We start from the raw sequence: 22,290 nt of genomic DNA on the forward strand, positions 1-22,290 counted from the left end.
TCCCATACTAATATCTGATTTGAGGTCTCTGCCGCCATGTCCTAAAGGCTGTCCATTGCTTCTTCTGCCAGAACCTTGACTGAGCTTGAGCTCCATTTTAGGCATTTCAGGTTTTCGATGTTGGTCTTTTCCTGTAAGGCTGTTGAATTATGTTTCATGTTTACGTAGGGATGTGCCTACCATGTTTACCTGTGGGTGATGATCACTCTCCTCATAATGCGATATTCCGAAGTTCCACACTTGCCTGTACAGCGAGAGAGTCACCAGGTTGCAATCTAGATATGAGACCCAATTGCCTGATGCTCCTGTCCAAGCTGAGGGACTATCACCTGGCTTTCGGCTGTTCAGGACAAACAGGCCAAGTACTTTGCCGACCTTGACCAATTCCTCGATCGTATTTTTGGTGGATTTGAGAGGGCATGTTTTGTGCTAGCAGAAACCCCACTATTTCCGCATGCTCCTCACTTGAATGGTAGAATAAATTGAGATTAAAGTCTCCTGAGATTATTTAATACAATGGAAGGTATACATTCTTTAAGCAAAGCATATGTGCTGTGGCCTTTTCTGATGTTACTGCCTTCCTCTTTGGATTTACATACACATTTATGTGGATAAGGGAATTGGGTAAATGTTGGCCCAGCTATTCATTCGCAAGGCCTGGCGGTATGAATCGCCCATATGAAATTCTTTCACCTCCACTGACAGGTTGGTGTTAATGTAAATTGCCAAGCCACCTTTTGTCCTTCCGAAAGTGCTGCTTTTCTTGGCTGGTTTCCTAAATTCTTCATATCGGGTCAATGAAATACTATCTTGGATCCACATCTCCAGGAGCATTATAAAAGAATTGTACCACTGCTGCATCCTCGATCTTTGCCTGCAGCCCACCTATATTTCAGGAGCAAATGGTTAGGCCATCCTGTTCAGAGTTGGCCCCAGCTCCACGATTCAGTCTTTACAATTCGCAGTCTGCAAAAAAAATATGGGTAACCAGTACCAGTCGTTTTGAGACTCATGATTCATTATCTATACTACTATTATAAAGGAAGAACTTTGAGGCGGGTAAACTCGGGAACCACAGCGCCAATCCACACACCCGATACATCGTTGGAATCCTCAGGGTGTGCAGATGGACACAGGCTATATAAAGTTAAAAAATACGTTATATTTAAAAAATTTACATTATCAAAAAAGTAGTTTCCTCGAAGTAGCGCCGGCCGCGACCTGCGTGCTGACGTCAGGAGCACAGGGAGGAGCGGCATCCAGGAGCGGCGGACATGGCACGGGGGAGTAGCGGTGATGAGTGGCGAGGAGCGGTGGACTGAGGAGCGGCGGCTGAGGTAAGGCAGCGGGGGTCGGGGCAGGCGGGGGGACGGGGTGATGTAAGGCTCCAAACTACCACGATCACGCTCATTAGTTTTACCTCAAACACAGCTCAGGAAGTTGAACTGCAGAGCGCCAGCGTTTCAGCTTTAAGGGTTTAGGTTGACACGCGGGCATTATGATACCATGCTGGAATCTCGGCACGCCGAGCTCCGTCAAGGGTAAACCCCGCTCAAAGAGACCCGACAGGCGAAAGTGATCCGTCAACCTCGGAGCCGTGTTTAAATGTGCCCTCTTTTCGTGGTACTTTTCATGTGGACGGGGAAAGCAAACAGCCCGAAGCGGACTGCTGTGACTATCATATGTCGCCTTTTTAAGGCTCCGGGGGACAATGTCGTTGCAGGCGGGGGTCCGGGAAGGCGGGGGACGGCGCGGGCGGGGACAGGGAAAGCAAGCAGCCTTAAGGAAAGCCAGGAAATCTGGTTCGGTTTATCCCCACTCTAAACACATGGAAATGGTAATTTCCAGGCGAAGGCTGGAGTAATAGCTGCAATACTGCTGTGACTATCATATGTCGCCTTTTTAAGGCACCAGGGGACAATGTCGGGGCAGGACGGGGTGGGCGGGGGCCCGAATGCTGGACAATGTCGGGGCAGGCGGGGGTCGGGGAAGCCTGATTGCTCTCGGACAAGGTCGGGACGGGCTGCTAGTATATCTTTGTTTCTGAGAGGCCTTTTTCTCCATTTACTTCAATGGTGACGTTAATTCGACCCAGTGTGCACTTAATGTAGCCCCTACGGGGCTGTCCTCCAGTTGACCCTCTTAATACAGACGCAGTGATACTGGTCTTCTCATAGAGGTACTGCTCGGATGCTAGAGGGTGAGGATATCTGTCCCCCTGAAGTGCTATTACTTCAATGTCCCAAGCCTTCAGCAGCTTTTCCCTCTTCAGGACCAGGGGCAGGAAGATCTGAAGCGGCGAAGGTGACCAGGGTAGAATCAGAGTGCTGTTGCCATCTTGCTGGTAAAAACTTGATGGCAAGGATGCCATCTGATACAACATGATCGAGGCCTGGCAACATCTGTATTACTTTTAAAATGCTTATGCGATTTAATACATCCTGCGGACCCCTAGATCTAAATGCTGGGATCTATAATAGCCAATGTCCCTTCCCCTCACTGGATTTCATGGTTCCTGGTTGTCCGCCACAGTGTCCTCTATCTGCTCTATTAAACCAGAGGTTTGAGTTGCTTCTTATTTGAGTCTTGTAACTTGATGGTCCTCTGTCTGCATATCAGTCTCTTGCAGGGATCTTGTTGACCGTGCCAACGCACCTTCCGGTACACAGGGTTTTTACAAGAGTCGTATTAGTGGCAGTAGGTGTATCTTCCACGCATATTGGTTTGTGTCCCACTAATAATGCAGACTTATTTCTCAAACTATTTATTACTGGTACTGATTCAGACAACCGGGGACTTTCTTTCAGAACAGCCTCCGCCATGTGTTCATAGTTTTCATATTTTGGAGCTAGGGAGGCATTCAAAGTGCCTGCGTGGCTAGTGCTGATTTTATTATTCCCCTTCCTTGCACGCTTACTCCTCCTTTTTGTCATGTGGGATGGTGTGTGTATTTCATCCTGATTTGGACACAGTATATGTGCTATATACCAGTCTGTATTTGGATTTTATATTTCCTCTGGCTGAGCGATTCTTTCGGGCAGGTAAGGAGGTTCAGGTATGTTGTCCCACACCCCGTGATGTGGCTTGTAGGAAGCTGGCTCTGTATATGGTATACCACTATGTGGTTATATCTTGCACAGATTCCAGAGATTCCCCTTGAAGTGTACAGCGCTCAATGTAACCACAAAGTGCTCTATTTGTGGTACTGTAGTCTGGTAGCCTTAGGCCTAACACAAAGGAGTGTAAGACATTTGTTATGCACACAGTGATTAATAAATGGCACACTACTCAAAATTGAGATCCACACCAGTTTTTGGAAAAGAAGCTTTTTTCAAGTTTATTTTAAGATCAAGATGTACACAAAAAGGTAAGTACGTTTTCAGGAAAAATACTTTGCACTTTAAAAAGTGGACAGTGCAATTTTAACCTATGGAGGAAAACAAGACTAGTTTCAGACAAGTATACGACTTAGAGGTTCAGTCTTCCGGGTTTCAGGTCAACACCAGCCAAGGTTCAGATTTGCACCAAAACTGCACCATCAGGGGCACAGGGGCGGCCGGGTGCAGAGGTCAGATTTGGGGTCTGGTGCCCGATGTTAACCAATGGAAACTGGTGGTGCTCAAAGATGCGATGCTCGCAGGTTAGGGAGGCGGTGTCAGGGGTTGACTCCTGGAGTTGAGGTAAGTACAAGGGGGGGGGGGTGGGGGGGCCAGAAGGCAGAGCCAAACTTACATCCTAAGCGTCACAGGGACGCCCGGGTACAGAGTACCAACACGGCACAGGGCTCCCAATGTTCACCAATGGGAGAGATCAGTCTTGAAGAAAGGCTGAAGATTCAGGCCAGGAGGCCGGATGAAGGAAACCCACAGCTGCCCAGGTAAGTAGAGATGCTAGAGGACGTAGGGACACCGTGGGTCAATATCACCAAGACCCAGGGGCTTCGGGTGCAGGGGTGTCTTTTGGTGCAGGGAAACAGCTTACAGCTTAACAGGCAGGTCACAGTCAGGTGGAGTTTTTGAGTTGAGGCTGCAGGCGTCGAGGTGGAGTCTGGAAAGGGTCATCCCACGGTGGACTCTTCCTCAGAAGCGCTGGGGAACCTTCACAGGACCGGTGGGCCACTTGGACTCAGGCTGTGGGCGTCGAGTGAAGAGACTGTGGTTTTGAGGTTCCTCAGGGCAGAGTTCTTTATTCTTTAGCAGTTGGATCCTTCTGAACAGGTACGCTGTCCACGGAAGATTAAGGTTCCTTTTTGAAGGTAGGCAGTCCTCACCGGGTTCTGGAGGTCGCTGGGCTATGGGACGAGTCGTTCTGCAGCAGGATCTTTGAGGGCTGTAGACAGGCCAGAAGGCCTGGAGCCAAGTCAGTGGGCGCCCTCAGTCTTCGCTGCTGCACAGCTCTTCTTTGTATGTAGTGGAAGTCTGATTTCAGGGTCCGGGGGAGCCACCTCAATAATAGATTTAGGGGCGATACAGGCGAGTAACAGGTAGGGACCAATGCATCTCTCACCTGGGATGTCTACACCCATTATCATGCCATTCTTCTATTAGCTTCCTTACTCCCAGCTACCTTCATGTGCTGTTTTTTGTTTGATGCACGTGATGCAATCCTGCCACCATGGCCGCTTAACAACTGAAAGAAGTCTGTTATTTTTGATACTTTGGGCTGTCCAAGAGGGTCCATGGTCCCTTCCATTTCTTTGTTGTGCTCCCAATATACTGGTACACTGCAGACTATCTGGTATAACTGAAGTACTCTCTGGGTCTAAGTTTCTAATATCTGGTGAGGAGCCCCTTTGTATTGTGTTTTTGGCCTTTCTTTTTGCTGCACCTTCTCTTGTTGCCGGCTCCCATTTTCTTTTATTCACAACTATCTAATTTTGGGGTAGGTTTGGGGGATTGTAGTGTTGAAGCTTTGCAGAGCTGCAGTGGCCCCTCTACCACTAATTAGTAAAGTAATGAAGAGGATGAACACTAGCTTGTTAGCTAGTTCGCTTATTAGCCGAGTCTGGATGCTTCCTTCTTTTACCTTTCCTTTTCCCTGTTGCCGGTAGAAGGGTAGGAGATCAATAAAGAGTAATAAAGCAGATAAAGCAATCGTAGGAGTGCACAGTATGCAAGCAGCTGGCAACCGGGATAAGGGAGCACGAGTACGCCAGTGGCGCCGCCACATCCTTCCCAGTTGGCTCTGGTGGCCCCCACTCCGTGTGCTAATGCACATCAGAAAGACTCAGGCCAGGTGACCCGCCACGTGCCGCAATGTGGCAGTGTGACCCTACGTGTGCCTTTAAGGTCACGGGATCCCAACAAGACTTGAAAGGAGGGGGCAACTGGCCTTATCACAAGCAGCGCCCAGTCCTAGCAGGACCGCTTCCATTAAAACGACAAAGACCTGCCTGCCAGCAGCACAACTAAGTGCTGCCCCTTCACTGGTCACCGGTCACTGGTGCTGGCAATAACAGAAGTTTTATCTTCACCGCTCCTTGGGTTAAGTTTTCAGGCCGTCAAAAGCGAGGAGCAGGATGCAGCGGTAAACTAGAGTGCAGGGAACAGAGAGCAAAGCGCAGAGGGTGAGTAAGCCATTACCACCACTGGTTCTCCTTGTGTGACCTTGGCAGCTCTCTCACATCAGCCCTGCTCTTCTCTGTCCCCGCCACCCCCAAGCCTCCAACCCACCCAGCACAACAGGGGGCTTTTAGAGAGTAGGTGGGGTGGCAGTCACAGACCGCCAAGAAACGGCATGGCGGTAGGCCAAGCAAAAAGTCGAAATCCGGACCCAGTTCCACAACACCACTGCAGTCTCACCACTCGTTCACTCTGGCCCCTTCTCCTCCTACCGGAGGGTAAGCAGGGGAGCCTTTTCCACAAAACATATACATGCTCTCTGTACCTCACTTTCTTGTGCTTTAAATGTAATAAAAACTTTTGAAATTAAAAAGGTATTTTGTCGTTTTAACTTTTCTCTAAAATGACATTTTGTCAGACTGTTTTAGGCAGCCTGACTATTCATTTTAGAAATTTCTTAAAATGACGGATTACCGGGGAATGACCGTCATACAGCACTCAAGAGGCTGCTCAGGAAGACGTTGTTGAATGAGCTGTTATATGATGGCTACCTGGGCTCTTGATAGTATAGATATGCATTAAGAACAGCACCTGGAATTATGATAGCTGTCGCTACCATATAGGAGTACTAACAATTTAAGACTGGTATTCGTGTACAAAATAAATGCATTTTCTTGAAAACAATATATTATTCCAAATAAATAAAAAACAAGGAAAATTATTAACAAAAAAAATGACAAGATGATATTTCCATGGCCACCAAGTATTTTTGGAAAAGGCCAAGCAGATCTTTGGGATAGGAAGAAAATAGCTTTAATTGCCGAATGCAACAAGCTGATGTTTTGGTGCAAAATTAGTCCATTCACAAAATATTTCAAATGAATACTTGGATCATAATTCATGTTGGTTTGCGATCACAACTTGTTGACATTATTGGACCATTTCTTAGGTCTTCGAGGGTGCTATGTAGCTATGGCTGTTGTAGCTGCGGTGGTGGTATTTTCATGACCTCAAATAAAAGCTTGTGTTGATTTTAGTATCAAAATACATTCCTTTCTGAGCCTAGGAGGAGACATTGCCTCTGAGCTATATTCATGCAGTATCAAATTGTATCTGTAAGTCATGTTCAGATATTTAGGCCGAAAGAAGGGCAAAGACAGACAAGCAGAGTTCTAATGTTTTGTCTCTAGGACAAATAGACCACTCCATGAAAAAAGAACAAACCCAACTATGGATGTTGTTTTAATGGACTGGGAAGTTGTAGCATCTTATAAAATTAGGTTACTTTGTGTATGGATAAACATAGCTGAGATCATCATATTCCTCTTACACCACTTTCTGCCCCAATTAACCCACTGTACTCAGTTCAGCTATCTGTTGACTGTCGCTCATTACTGTAGTTTAACATGAGGGCCACATCACCAGTTTGAGTTTTTTGCTGAAGAAACATCACCTTTTTAGGTCTTGTGCGTTGACCGCGCGAAGCGCGGTCTCGCCAGAGACCTATTGTTATGGATTCTTCTTTCCAGGAGAGGGGACAGGAGCTGGCCGCGCGCTCGGAATTGAGCGGGCCACGCGCACGCGAACACGCTCGCTGTGGCCAGCTCCTGTCTCCTCTCCTGGAAAGCTGTACCACACAGCCACACCTCCCCCTGCACACATGCGCACAAACAGAGACACACACACACGAGCGCACCTACACACACGCACGCACACACACACACACACACATACAGAGACCCCCGCCGCCGCCTCCAACTAAGCCCCACTTACCGGCATTCTGGTCTTCTGCAGACAACGCGGGGCTCTCCCTCGGGCATTAGAGCCCCGCGTCACCAGCACTGCTTCTCTGGCCATCCGAGGGCGCGGGCTTCCGAAGGCAGCAGTCCCGGCCCACGTAAGGTTTCGGTTTCGTGTTGTGGGAGCAGAGAAAAACTTATTGTAAGTACCTGCGTTTAATGCATGCCTAGGATGTATTCTGTCTTTGTGCCTCAAAATCTGGGCAAGCGTGTTACTCATAAAGCAAATGCCTATTTAGATTCTGTCAGCTCACTATTGCTCGTTTAAATACAATTTCGTCGTAGCAGTATTTTAGGAAAGGCAATAAGCAAATGTGGGCCACTTTTTTTTTTTTGCCGTGCCAGGGCCGATTTTTAATTCCAATCCAACCCTGTTTACACTGGTACGTTTATCCCTACCGAGATGTTAATCTACCCTTTTGAGTAACTTTACTCAAGTATGACAATACATTCTAAGTGCAGCCCCATTTCTGTGTAAACTAATGTAGCTGTGAAAACGATCCTGTACAGAAGCGAGGCTCCCTTGTCGCAGCAGGCTGACTGCGCGCTCCCCATCAAGCCTCGCGTGTCTGCACATCTTGAGAGGTGAGTGGAAGGCGCTCAGCCACCCACACTCACCCACACAGCTCCACCAAGGGAGGACAAAGGGTCAGATTGCAAACCACGCAGCGAAGGGTTCACATGAAAGAGCGTTACGGAGAGGCAGCTTCTGCTGCAGTCGCTTTCACACCTTTAATAATTAACTCCGCTTGGTTTCCCGCCCACCGGGACTTGCAGCTCGTAACCGTGGGAGGTGTAAAAGGCTGGCAAATGAATGCTTTAGCCCACGCTGCATGAAAATGAGCGCAGAGCTCTCAGCTATGAAAGTTCAACCCACCAAGAGAGTCTGGTGTGGGACATGAATAGCTGCTGTCTCAATAATATTAAACAATCATATTATTTGAGGGATCACTTTCCCATCTAAGGCTTGTGTACGTCCGTCCAACCTAAGGCAGTGCATGAAATGGAGAAAAAAGAAGTACAGGTACTATGTATCAGGGTACCCGCTTGCTTCTGAAAAGTGCCAATACTCTCCAATTAAAAGCATTACGTTTTTCATGAGAAGTGCATGTACTCCCCCTCTCAAGATAAAAAAGTGCCGGTACCAGACAGTATCGGCTCATTTAAAGCACTGACCTGAGGGATATTAACCTCTCTGCTTTCAGAGGGACTGCCCCCACTGTATGAGGTTTCTCACTAATATCCACAAAGCAGGGGGAAAGGTGTCCGCGTTGGGCTTTTGTAATATCTCCATAACCGACCTTCTACTCCGCAGTCTCTGCAATGACTGTACTCTCAGAGAAGCAGTACTGCTGTCGGTCTTTAACAATCGTATGTCCAAAGGGCCATCTTTGCGGTCTAAGGATAACCAGTGGGCTATCTCTATTGTCTAAAGCAGTCTCTGGTGGGATTGCTCTCCCTAAAGGCAGATTTCTGCACACTATATATTTTTTATTGCAATAACTGCTGACTGAGGGGTCTTTGCAATTGGGATTCCTCAGGGGATCGGTGCTCGACATTAGAGATCTCTATTTTCACACCACCTTCAGTCAAGGAACAAGCATTGGCAAAGCCAATACGTCTAGTGTTGCCTGACTGCCTTTTGGCTTTGTCAGTGCATGATTCTCCACATCGTTTTTTTATTTTATTTTTTATCGTGGAACTTGCCAGGCCTTGTCAATTAAAAAATAAATGGCAAAATAGAAAACAATGTGTGGGTCTTAAAAAGCATATATTGTCACAAAACACCCACTCAATAGGTGAAGAGGACTGGTTGAGAGGGAGAGAGAGAGAGAGAGAGAGAGATTGATGCCATACCTAATAATAACTGCTCAGCTGTCTCAGAGATTATAGGATAAGAACTGCAGGTGTAAAAGACCTGATGCTACGTCACACAGAGGCTATAGTAATGGGAGTGTGACTCTGTAGGCACATGTGGGAGCCAGTATGATCGGCATAACCACTTGGACTGAAGCCCTGGCTAAAGTGAGCTTCTGAGATGCACATTTGAACTGCAACACCATCTATTTTCTTCATTCGCCTTTCTAAATCTCCCGCTTTACTGTCGCTTTCTCACTACATTTTCTTTATTAATACCAGTCGGAGGTCTTTTTAGGTCTGGTAATGAAGTTCCCATTTTTCTCTTTTGTTTATTACTTACATGTTATATATTAACCTTAGAAAGGATTGTATTGCTTGTCAAGCTGATAAAGTCTGTTTGAGTTTCAAATGAATCGATGGCTGGTCAGACAAGTATTGCCAAATTAAGTACAAGGAGCACAAGCAGTGAGACATAGTTAACATTTTGTCCAATGCCTTTCCAGGCTCTTGTACTCCCCTGCTCCTTCTACAAACAAAATATGGAGGGTGATTGACAGACTTCTGTTATTAAACAAGTCCTAACACTCTAATATCTGTGGAAAGTTCTGTGGTTGTAAACTTGAGTCTGCAAAACATTAAACGCCTGGGTGATAGCATTTCTGATGCTCGAACCTGTAAGATATGTAAAGCCGAGTGCCGTCTTTAGGCGGTGCGACTGGGCCGCTGCACTGGGTGCCGAGCTAAGGGTGCACTGTATTTTCAAATATCCTATAGAGTTAAAAGCACACACTACAGAGTTCCTTGTGTGAATAATAACAGCTGTGAGCCCATGCCTAAGGTGCATCATCAGCGCTGTGTGAATAATAACTGCGTCAGACCCGTGCCTAAGGTGCATCATCAGAGCTGTGTGAATAATAACTGCGTCAGGCCCATGCGTGAGGTGCATCAGAGCTGTGTGAATAACAATTGTGAGCCCGTGCGTGAGGTGCATCATCAGAGCTGTGTGAATAATAACTGCGTCAGCCCCGTGCGTGAGGTGCATCATCAGAGCTGTGTGAATAACAACTGTGAGCTCGTGCGTGAGGTGTATCATCAGAGCTGTGTGAATAATAACAGCTGTGAGCCCGTGCCTGAGGTGCATCATCAGAGCTGTGTGAATAATAACTGCGTCAGCCCCGTGCGTGAGGTGCATCATCAGAGCTGTGTGAATAATAACCGCTGTGAGCCCGTGCCTGAAGTGCATCATCAGAGCTGTGTGAATAATAACAGCTGTGAGCCCGTGCCTAAGGTGCATCATCAGAGCTGTGTGAATAATAACTGCGTCAGCCCCGTGCATGAGGTGCATCATCCACATTGCTCAGGTCATCCAAATTCCTGCACTCTCTACCACACTGCTTTCAAGAACAGCATACTCTGCACACACTCGCACTGCTCACCAATTCAAAGTTTGCAAAACATTTTATGCAACGCATTGTCATACACAATGCCAATAACTCAAACTTTAATGCTGCGAGACCTATTGCATTGTAAATGCTTGTTATCTTTAGGTACAACAACTGAGATGATCTCACTAGTTAATCATACTGTTCGTTTACCAAAAGTGTTAATTAGTACAGTCTCCAACTTACAGTCAATGTAATGCACATAGAAGAGCTTCTTCCCACTGATATCTTTCACGCTCAAGATCTCTGCCAGTGCTGCAAGATAAACAAAAATGGCAACTGTGAATACAAGTTTTTTTTTAAAGTGTGCTACCCAGGCATCCTTCTATAGCTTGAGTCGCTACTGACCTCATAAATTCTTTGTGGATACTGTCCATCAAAATCACTGCCCTGTTTAGTTTCCCATTAACATAAATTCATAGTTAGAGGTGTGGTTCTGCTCTCCAATACAAAGATTGAATAATGAAAATATGAAAATGCAGCTACCTCCCCCCCAAGACTCTCTAAAATGTTTTAAGAGTACAATTCTATAATTCAGAACGACTTAATAGACTGCCGGGTGTTGGTTTGCTGTAACAAAGAACAAAGTGATAGGATGAACATTTGAAGTACTCTAAGCCACTGGCAATCACTCAGACTGTATTCCAGTCCATTAGTTTGACTTAACCACCATGAAACTATCCCTATAAATATGGGGAAAATTATGTATTTACAACTACTAGTGTATTTTTAAATGCTTAGCCTATGCTAGTGAGATTGTACAATAACTGCAAAATTAAAAAATTTGAATTCAAATTTTTCGAAAATATCAATTTGTAGAATCTAAAAATTATGCTGAGAACAAGTACGTGGGTGTTCTTGTAATTACTACAATCAAAGCTGGGAAATTGTTTATAAAACATAAAAGTAACATTCATTTTTTGAGCAGGAAAGTAGCAAGCTGGCTCTGTATATACTATACCAAAGTAAGGTATAGTGTGCACCGGGTCTATGCCCCGTGGGTCGGCGGGGGCCCGACCATTCCGCTTCTGCAGCCAGCGGCGCTGCATGGGGCTCCGTGCAGTCGGAGGGTCGTCAGTGTTTCCTGCTGTTACCCTGTGAGTGTTGTCGCCGCCGGGGCTCTCTGCGGCGAGGTTGGGGGCGCACGAGCTGAACTGCCCGGCCCGGGCCCAGGGTGCTCCGGCACCATTTTCCACCCACGTTCCCGTTCAGAGCCTTCCCTGCCCGCTCTCTGTGCCCGGGCCCGGTAACGTGAGCGGTGTGCCCCCGCACCTCCCCATCGCGTCTGCCCCAGCCTGGTGTGCGCTTCTCATCCCACTGCTGCGGTGCTGTACGGGGATCTCCGGACCCGCTCTTGCCTCTGCGGCCTCTCCCAGCGGCTTGTGACGCCGCGGCCCCCAGTACACACAACGTCAGGGGCCTGGACTTACTGAGGCCTATTCTGCTCCCATACGCGTAGCCTGCTACGTGACACTTAATGCCGGGCCTGTGCAGGCATTGTGCATCCTATGGCTGGTCCTGCCCTCTCCACTGCTTCTGCTGCTGCTACCTGAGGCATGGTGTGCCCGCTCCCCTCGGCCCTGAGCGGTTGATGCTGCTCCCGCCGTTGGCCGTGCTGGGCCCCGCGCCTCTGCCGCTGTCGCTGTCGGGGGGGTCCGCCTTTCAGCCTGCTCTTTCATTGCCTCAGTGCTGCTGTGGAACGGACGTCTAGATCCTCCCAAGACTGCTCATTCATACCCCTGCTGTAGTGCCGCATTTGGACTCTTGGCCTTGTGGTGGCTTCTCTCCTTTCGGGCCCTCTTCGGGGGAGGCTTCTTCTGTATGGCCTGGGCGCAGTGTGGCGCGCATCTTGATCTGCGTGCACCCCCTCATGCCGGATGACTGTGCCTTCTTCTCGGGGACCCGTGGGCTTTTGCTCTCTGCCTGCCCAGTCGTCTCCTTCCCTGACCTTTGTTCGCTGGGGAGTCGTGCCGGTGGAGCCCTTCCCGGCCGGGTTGTCATCCTGAGGCCCACGCTGCCAGCCGATCTCCTCTGTCCAGGTGCCCTCCGTTCCTGTCGCTGTGGGTGCTCGGGGCAGACTGGCGATTCCTCCTGGCGCTTAATCTGGTCACCCAGGGCACTCTTTTGCTCCCCCATTTCTTGGTGGTGCCTGCTGTGAGACTCCTCTGCCATGGGGAGGACCGACCCCAAACAGCCCAAAATAGCATTCGATCAGCGCAGGTCGACTCGCCAGGACGGCACTAGCTCGGACGGTGGCGACCTTGCAGCCACCATGGACTCGCCCCCTCCGCGACGATGACCTAAAAGCAATCATGTTGGATATAATATCGACGGTCACTGTAATAGCGACCCAACTGGACCAGCTTTCTGCCCGGATGGACTCTGTGAAGGCCCATGTTCACTCACACGACAATCGTCTCCTCCACGTAGAGTCCAGGGTCTCGGACGCTGGGGATGCTGCGACTCAGGGTCACCAGAAGGTGCTCCAGATGGACAAAGTCCTTGCTCTTATTTGGGAGAAAAACGAGGACTTGGAGGCTCGCTCCCGTCGGAGTAACCTCCGCATAACTGGCTTCCCAGAATCCACCAATATAGCCCGTATGGAAGACTTCGTGGAGCAACTGGTCGAGGAACTCTTTAGTGATGTAATCTCATCAGTTTTTATTGTCGAACGCGCACAACGCTCCCTTGGTCCACGCCCCGGTCCCGGATTACCTCCTCGCCCTATCACCGCAAAAATTCTTAATTTACGAAATCGGGATGCCATTCTCTGTGCAGCAAGGGACATGGGCAAAATAAACCATCAAGGCAATTCGCTCTCGTTCTTTCGGGACTACACTCTCACTGTTCAGGCTGCCAGACGTGAATTCCTTCCTGCAAAGCGGATTTTGCAAAAACACGAGGTCTCTTACTCATTGGCGTACCCAGCAAAATTGAGAGTTCGACAGGGCGCTAAAACGCTCGTATTCCCTGATCCGAGAGATGCCCTCGCCTTCGCAAAGGAACTCGACAAATAATCACGCCCCTCACCATCCAACTCTCAGCCTGCTGAAGTTGATCGCCTGAGCAACAATGATTGACTGGTTGTACTTCCTGGGTTTATTAATTACTGAACGTTGTCTGAAGTTCTGGTAGCTTGGCCACCGTGCTTACCTGCAGGGGTGTCCGCTGAGCCCTGCCATGCCCTAACGAGATAATTCCCTTTCTTACTATGGTTTCCCCCCTTCCATGTTGTGGGTTCCTTGGGTGGGAATGGGTGGTATCTCAGGCTGATTGGGGGGTTGGAGTGGGTGTGGGTGTGTTGATTCTTCTGGAGCCTATTTGGGGGTTGGAGTGGGTACGGGGTTTGGGATCCTCTTGACGCTGCTTTTTGGTCTGTTGGGGTGGGATTGCTGGGTGGCAGTTGATACAATGGATAAGCGTCTGGGATTGTTTTTGAGCTGCTATCATTTTTATTTTATTTTATTTATTTTTATTTTGAAAGTTTTATATAGCGCGAACAAGATCTTTGCAGATAACAGAGCGCTTTACATAGGCAAGGGGTAGGCGGTAGGGTGGGTACACGAGGGAGCATAGTTAGGAAGGTAGGTCATCAATGCAAGTAATACAAATAAGAGGGAGCATGAACAATCGGGTAAGGTCGATAATACAAGTAAAGCATTTGTGCAAAGGGATCAAACAGGTAGTACAGATCGACGTAGAGTCTTAAAAGATCAAAAAGTTGTAGTTCAAGTGTATTTAGCCATGAGGATAGCTTTAACTTCTTTCTTAAAAAGAGAAGTGGAGGGGATGAGCCTGGTTTCAGGAGGGAGTGAGTTCCAGATCCTAGGCGCCATTCCTGAGAAGGAGCGTTTGTAGGTTCTTTCCTTCCGGAATCTTCGAGGCTTCAGCAGAAGGTTGTTTGCACTTCTGGTGGTTCTGGAGCCGCCGGAAATTGTCAACTTCTGAGTGAGGTAGCCGGGTGAGTTAAGGTGTATAGCCTTGTGCGTCATGCAGGTAATTTTCAGATGTATTCTGGCTTCAAAAGGCAGCCAGTTCAGGGATTTGAAGTCAGGCGAGATATGTGAATGTTTTTTAGATCCAGTGATGAGCCTCGCTGCCGCGTTTAGTGAGGCTCTTAGGGGTGCAGTTGTAGTTAGGGGGAGACCGCAGAGGGCGATGCTGCCGTAGTCTATGCGAGGGATGATTAGCGCTTGTACAGCAGTTTGGAAGTCTTTGGCTGGGAGGAAGGGTTTAAGTTTCCTCAGGGTATTTAATTGGAAGTTCGCTCCCTTAGTTGCCTTGCTGATATGCTGCTGCATGTTGAGATTGGCGTCCAGTGTTATGCCTAAAGATTTTGCTGAGTCCACAATGGTCGGTTGGACATTGAGTGCAGTTAGGTGTGTAAGCCAGGTTTGAGTGGTAGAGATTTTCGTGGGAGGTGAGATCAGAAGGAACTCAGTTTTCATAGCATTGAGCTTGAGGTGGTTATCGGCCAGCCAGGATTGGGTGTTTCGGATCGTTGAGTTCAGACGCATAATGTCTTTGGGGGATTGTAGTTTGAGATATAGTTGAGTGTCATCGGCGTACATGTGAAAGTGTACATTGGATGCTTGTAGCAAGGTGGTGAGAGGTTCCATAACTAGGTTGAACAAAGTAGGGGATAGGCAGGATCCTTGCGGGACACCTAACGATACAGGTACTGGAGAGGACATCAAGTTGTTGCTCTTGAATTTCTGAGACCTGTTGTGAAGAAAAGAGGTGAACCACTGAAGAACAGTCCCAGAAAGACCCATTCTTGTGCTTAAGAGCTCGAGTAAGTTCTCATGTTTCACAGTGTCGAATGCTGAAGAGAGATCAAGAAGGATGAGGAGGCAGTTATCATTTTGATCTAAAATTTGGAGGACGTCGTCAATTATGTGAGTCATAGCAGTTTCGGTACTGTGCCCTGCTCGGAAGCCTGATTGATGAGGGTTATGTTATAAAAACTCTTTTATAGCGCACGGCTACTCCATGGAGTGTCCCGGCGCTTTGGCAAAGAGAGACGTAGAAGGAAAATACATAACACAGTGCCCTCCACATGGCAGCAGAGAAGTTACTGGGCAAAAAGCCACGTCTTCAGGTCCTTTCGAAAAGCAAGCAGGTTAGAGGTGGTTCTCAGAGCAAGCGGAAGTTTGTTCCAACAGCACAGGGCCAGATACCGGAAAGAACGACCTCCAGTACGAGCACGTTTTATGATGGGAACAGCTGCTTTGGCCTGCATTGCGGACCTCAAAAACCTCCTAGGAGCGTAGAAAGCCATCCGCTTCCGGAGATAATTAGGGCCGGTCGAGTGGAGAGCTTTAAAGGCCAGAGTCAAGATCTTAAAAGTGAATCTTTTGGCAATCGGAAGCCAATAAAGTCTCTCAAGCAGCTCCAACGCGCGAGCCCTTCGCGGCAGTCCAAAGATGGCTCTAGCTGCCGAATTTTGTACAACCTGCAAACGAGCCAAAAGATATTTCGGGAGGCCTAGATAGAGGGCGTTCGCGTAATCAAGACGCGAAGTTATCAGGGCCTGAACTAAGATTTTTTTATGTTGGAGGGATATTAGAGGAAGGAGCATTTTTTAGATTTCAAAGCATTTTCCGATCAGCCCTACAACCTGGGGTCTAAAAGAGAGATCAACATCGCATAAAACACCCAGATTTTTGGCTTTTTGCGAGGTGTCCTCCGGCGGTGACATGTCACGCGGCCACCAGGACTTCCACTCGGGGTCCGGAGGACTTTCGAAGAAGAGCAGCTCCGACTTATCCGAGTTTCATTTCAAACTATGCCTCTGAAACCATTCAAACACGGCTTCCAGGTTGAGGAGATCATACTGCTCTATGTGCTTTGTCAATTGTAGTTGAGCACATTTTTCCAACAGTTTGGCGAGAGTGGGAATGTTGGAGGGTTTGCTGGGTGGGGGGGGTTTGGTACCTTACCTTTTGTTTAATCTTTACTGGTTCTGTGTGGTCAGATCACATCACTTTACTGTGTTTACTGTTTCCTTCTGCAGTAAGTCCATGCACGGCATTCCCCCTGTCCAAATAGCACTGCTCTTCCCGCCTTTCTTTTTATTTTCCTTCCGGGTCTCTGCACATTGGGGGCCTCCTTCAACACTTGGCCTGTCCAAGCGACTTGCTTCCAATTTGCCAAACCCTTTGCTGGGGGCACTCACCTTGCTTCCCTGCCGGTGGGAGTTACAGCGCTGCTGCACACCATCTGGTTGTACCTGATGTTTTTCCTACTTGCACTGCGACACGCTTCACTTGGGTACAGTACAACATGACTGACACCATTTGTTGGACCTGGAATATCCGTGGTCTCAACGATCATCGAAAAGCCAGCCTCATTCACTCTCACTTGCAGCGACACAGGGTAGACATATGTCTCTTACAGGAGACGCACCTTTTGCCTGAGTCTTCCTCCAGACTCCAGTTGTGCTACTGGGGTGAATCACATTCCTCGTTTTACTCCTCTTACGCAAGGGGGGGTCTCCATTTTAATACGCAGGGGTCTCCCCTGGCAAACTATTCAGGCACTTACGGATCCCGATGGTAGATACGCAATTCTGCCTGGCTCCTTGGTGACTCAACCCATGACAATCGCCACTGTGTACGGCCCCAACTCGGACAATCCTGATATCTTCACTCACATATGGCATCATATCTCTTCCTTTGGCCTAGCGGAGAGGGGGGGGGGGTAGTTGGTGGGGGAAGGTGGATTCTAATGTTGAGATGCTGGACCGTTATTTTCCTCATTCTTCCCATCCGCGAACTACCACATTACTTCAGTCCATACTTACTGACAACTCGCTTTATGACGCCTGCCGTCATGTTTGGCCTGTTGCCCGCGAGAGCACTTGCTTCACGGGGGCTCGGGCTGCTGGTCACGCATCGATTTTTGGCTCACCTCCCCGGACGTCCTCACCTGGCTTACCTCTGCCACTCATATGGCGCATACCTTCTCCGATCATGCGGCTTCCTCTGAACGCGCTCCGTGACGCAGTCTTTTGCGAGGGGAACTAAACAGCCATCACCAATTATTTTGATCTAAATGTGGGTTCAGTAGAATCTCCTTCCCTTCTTTGGGAATTTTTCAAAACAGTAACACTGGGCAAGTGCATTTCTAAACAGGCCGGTGTCCTCCGTTCTAGCCGTACCACTCTGGCAAAGTTGGAAACTGAAATTAGGGCTCTGGATGCCACTCAGGCTGCACACCCCAGGTCCGAGACACTCACGCTTTTAAGACAAAAGCACACTGAATTTACTGAATAGGCTGATAGAGAGTGCGCCTTTCTGGGCAGAGAGGCCCGAGCTCATCGCTTCGGGGAGGTCGATCGGCCTGGAAAGACCTTAGCCAACCTCCTACGCCCTCCCCGTGCTGCGTCGTATATTACAGCTCTTAGGGACGGGGGCCCCACTAGAACCACCTCTCCTATAGAAATTAAGGCCTGTTTCATGGATTTTTACTCGCAGCTCCATACCGCTGGGGCCCGCCCTGCCCTCGCGCGTAGCCTTCGAACAATATTTCGAGACTATTGCATTGTTATTGCTGGAGGATTATCATTGGAAATTCTTAGATGAGCCCTTCAGTAAGGAGGAGATACTGGCTGCCATAAATAGCTTGCCTGGAGACAAGGCCCCCGGTCTGGATGGTCTCCCAGCCTCTTTTTATAAAACGTATGCATCGCTTTTAGAACCACATTTGGCTGCCATGTACAACGACTCTTTCGATAATGGCCTCTTTCCTCAGTCCCTCCGTGATGCGAAAACGCTGTTACTCAAGCCCAACAAGCCAGCCGACTGTCGCGATTGCTATCACCCTCTCTCTCTTATTAATACTGACAATAAAATTTTCGCTAAATTAATTGCCTCTCGCCTTCTTCTACTCATGCCTCTCATTTCTCTCCCTGACCAGTCTGGTTTCATTCCTGGCCGGACCACCTCGCACAACCTCCGGACCATATTTTCGGTTCTTCACCAGATCAACCCCAGTCTCCCCGCAGTTGCCGCTCTTCTAGACGCCACTAAGGCGTTCGACACAATCTCGAATGGCCCTTTTTTTTTTTCTCCTACCACGCATTGGTTTTAGTAATATGTTTATACAAAAGATATCTCTTCTCTATACTCGCCCCTCGGCTCGTCTCCGAATCAATGGGTAAATATCGGATCCCATCTATATTCAACGCGGCATTCGGCAGGGGTGTCCTCTATCACCTATGCTCTTCGCCATCGCGATGGAGCCTCTTGCGGCCAGACTCCGGCAGCATCACTATAAGAGGGGTATAGGTTTCTCGGCCCGCTCCCTCCTGGTCTCTATGTATGCGGACGACATCACTCTGTATGTTCACCACCCCCAAGACAATCTCAGCCCTCTTTTACGTGAGATAATACGCTTTGGTGGATTGACGGGCATACAGGTGAACTGGAGCAAGTCTGTGTTGTTCCCCCTTACGGATGCCACGGAGAAGTGTGGCTCACTGGTTAGAGCGGCAGACACTGAAGCAGAGATCGGGCCCAGGACCAGGGTTCAAGTCCCAACGCTGCAGGGTCTTGGGCTCAATGTCCGCGGACTCGATAATTCTCGCCTCGGCGCCTACTCTAATCATGGGTCCCACGCTGCAACTCGGGGCAATAGCTTGCTTAATCTCCACAACGGCCCCTACAACATTGGGATGCCTGGCTTCACCTTGGGGGTGCCCAGGAGGGGCATCTCACAGGGAGAGCCAGGAAGGGTTCCACAGCGTTATACAGTGCCGGGACGTCCCGTTGGGGCAGCTGTGCGCTTTACAAAATATACTACACTACATTTACGCCAGACTTTCCCTTTGTTTGGGCCTCCGTCCCCACCCGCTACCTGGTTATCTGGCTGAGTAGGGACTTGGACGACCTCTGGAGGTCTAACTTCGGGCGTGCGGTGGATTGGCTAGAAAAATTCCTTTACCTTTTTTTGAACGTCCCTATCCTCCTCACTGCTCATTTCTTTTGCAAACTCCGTTCTTTGATCTCGTTTGGGCCGGCAAACCTCCTCGAGTCGCGTATGATATCCTCACTTTCAGGCCTGCTTTCTGCATTTTTGGATCCACCCCTCTCCTTATCAACCACACGTGGATGTGGAGACTGACATTGCATCCCCTGGCCATGGCCCTATTTGCCCCGACGAGTCGCTGGCGTGCGGAGCCGGACACGGTTGAGACATTGCGCCGGGCCTGGTCCGGACTGCACCGACTTTCCAATTTCCCGATGCTATCTGCTAATGCCATGCCGATTTTGTGGCATCCTGCTATTCCCCCTCTCCACCCATCCGGCATGTGCAGACATGCATCACGCTTGGGCCTGTCGACATTGGCAGATCTATATCCCGGTGACACGTTCTATTCCCTTCCTGCTATATGTCGGGAGTTACAATCCTACGTTCCCCCAGCCTCCGCCCACGATGCCTGCCCTCGATTCCATATACACATCCCGACTCCTCACAAAATAGTCACTAATGCCCTCACGTTTTCGTCCACTTCCATCTCCACTGATCGGGCGCGTGGGGCGCGGACTTGGCATGGACATCGCTCAGGCTAACTGGCTCTACTGCTGCAATCAGACTAAGAAACTGTCACCCAACTACCGTCTAGTCATTTCAAGTATTTCCATAGGCTGTATCGCACTCCTGTCCAGCTTCACAAACTAGGACTCATACCTAGCGATAGTTGCATGCGTTGCGCTGCCCCTGCTGCGGACTTTGCTCATCTAGCATGGCTGTGCCCCAAGGTGTCAGATTTTTGGCAGGCGGTATGCGTCGCTATCTCTGAGATTACCTCCGCGCCGGTGCAGCCCGACCCACCGGTGTGTCTGCTAGGTTTTGTAAAATTCTGCCCAGATGCTTCTCGCCGCCTGATTGCAATGCTGCTTGTTTTGGCTAGACGTAGGGTGGCCATGTGCTGGGGTCGCATACCGGCTCTCCAATTTGCTCATTGGCTCAAAGACGCCTCGAGATGCCAGACTTTGCTTTCGGAATTCAGGGACTTACTTCCTGCAAGGTCTCGCCCAATTGACATATGGGGACCTTTAGTGTCATATCTTCATTCACGAATTCCTTTGAGCCGTGCTGCCTCTCCCACGCTCCCCGCCGGCACTCCACCCGCAGTTGCCGCCGGTGCTGGCCAGTAACTGCCTCCCTCTATCCCTCTGCCTTCCCTGTTCGCTGCACTTGCCACCATCACTGCAGCTGAGCTCCCACCTCCTCTAGGGAGGGGAGAAACATGTTAATTTTGATGTCACAGCAGTGCCTCACGGAATCTGTCTCTTGCATGTTGGGAATGTCTTTCCATTTATGATATTCGACTCCAAATCTACTGTGTATGTCGATCTGATTTGATGCAAACTGTATTCTGTCTGTATTGAACTTGTCAATAAAGGTTTTGAAAACTAAAAAATATATCCAGAAAAAAAAAAACTCTCCACACCACCTCCAGCTACATTTAGCCAGCTAAGAAGGAGCACAGACCACACAGGTTGGCAAGATGTCTTACGATTTATTTTCTTATCATCAAGTTTCACAGGATGACGCGTTTCGGGCTGTAAAAGCATATGTGTGTGTGTGTGCGTGTGTATATATATATATATATATATATATATATATATATATATATATATACACACACACACACACACACACATGCGTTACAGGTAGGTACAGGCCGGTTGACTGGGTCCCCCATCTTCAAGATGGCGGGGACTGAGATCTGTGCTTCACCTCGCCTCCCCCACCTAAGGGGTGGGATGGGCAAAGGGGGACACACCTCTCCTCCTAACTTAGTTTTCCCGCTGATTCTCCCATCCAAAGTGGGGGTTAGAACTGGTGGGGGCCAGTTGCTGGAAGCAGCAAATGGCTGTGGTAGCTCACAAAGGCGGCAAGCCTTTGTAGCATTCCCTTTGTGGACCCTGCCCATCTTGGAGGAGGAGGCTTGACACTTCGACCGAGGATGTGCTTTGTTTCAGGAGCAGAAGGCTCTCGGGCCAGGGTTCCAGAAACCTGTCTAGTGGTGTCAGTTGGCGAGCAGTCACTCAGCCAGGACATCAGAGTTAGGTCGTTTTTCAGGGAGCATCTTTAAGGTGCCCTCATTTTTCACTAAATCCCACACTGGCATCAGCGTGAGTTTAATGTGCTGAGAAGTTTGATAACAAACTTCCCAGTATTCAGTAAAGCCATTATGGTGCTGTTGAACTCGTAATGACAAACTCCCATACCAGATACTCTTCATGGCATTACTGCACTTACAATGTCCAAGAATTGACTTAGACACTGTAGGGGTAAAGGGCTCATGCACATGTACCCTCACCACTGGTATAGTGCACCCAGCTAGAGGGGTGGCTTACCTATGCCAGGGCAGTGGATTTTAGGCATGGCACACAGGGAAGTGTGCCATGTAGACTTCACCTTGTTCTGCACAAAAACACACAGCCTGCAATGGCAGTGTATACGTGGAGAAACAGGGTCTCTAAGGGTGGCACAATAAGTGCTCCAGCCCCGAGAGGCCTCCTTGGTCACAGTGCCCTTGGTACCTATAGTACCCTTTACAAGGGACTTACATGTGGCCAGGGAGTTAGTTGCCAATTGGGTTTTGCAACAGTA

The 22,290-nt window shown here is 48.9% G+C and overlaps 1 protein-coding gene across 9 annotated transcripts in view; it reads right to left on the reverse strand.

Moving 5' to 3' along the window:
* Positions 1–22,290, reverse strand: part of KAT5 (lysine acetyltransferase 5) — a 537,900-nt gene that overhangs the window by 483,195 nt on the left and 32,415 nt on the right. For all 9 annotated transcript variants that reach the window (XM_086938323.1, XM_086938322.1, XM_086938317.1 and 6 more), the window contains exon 3: positions 10,849–10,917. In XM_086938323.1, coding sequence (XP_086794449.1) covers positions 10,849–10,917 — 69 coding nt within the window. The remainder of the gene's footprint in view (positions 1–10,848; positions 10,918–22,290) is intronic.

The sequence above is a fragment of the Lissotriton vulgaris genome, chromosome 9 (assembly GCF_964263255.1).
Source record: "Lissotriton vulgaris chromosome 9, aLisVul1.2, whole genome shotgun sequence".
Taxonomy (NCBI): Eukaryota; Metazoa; Chordata; class Amphibia; order Caudata; family Salamandridae; genus Lissotriton; species Lissotriton vulgaris.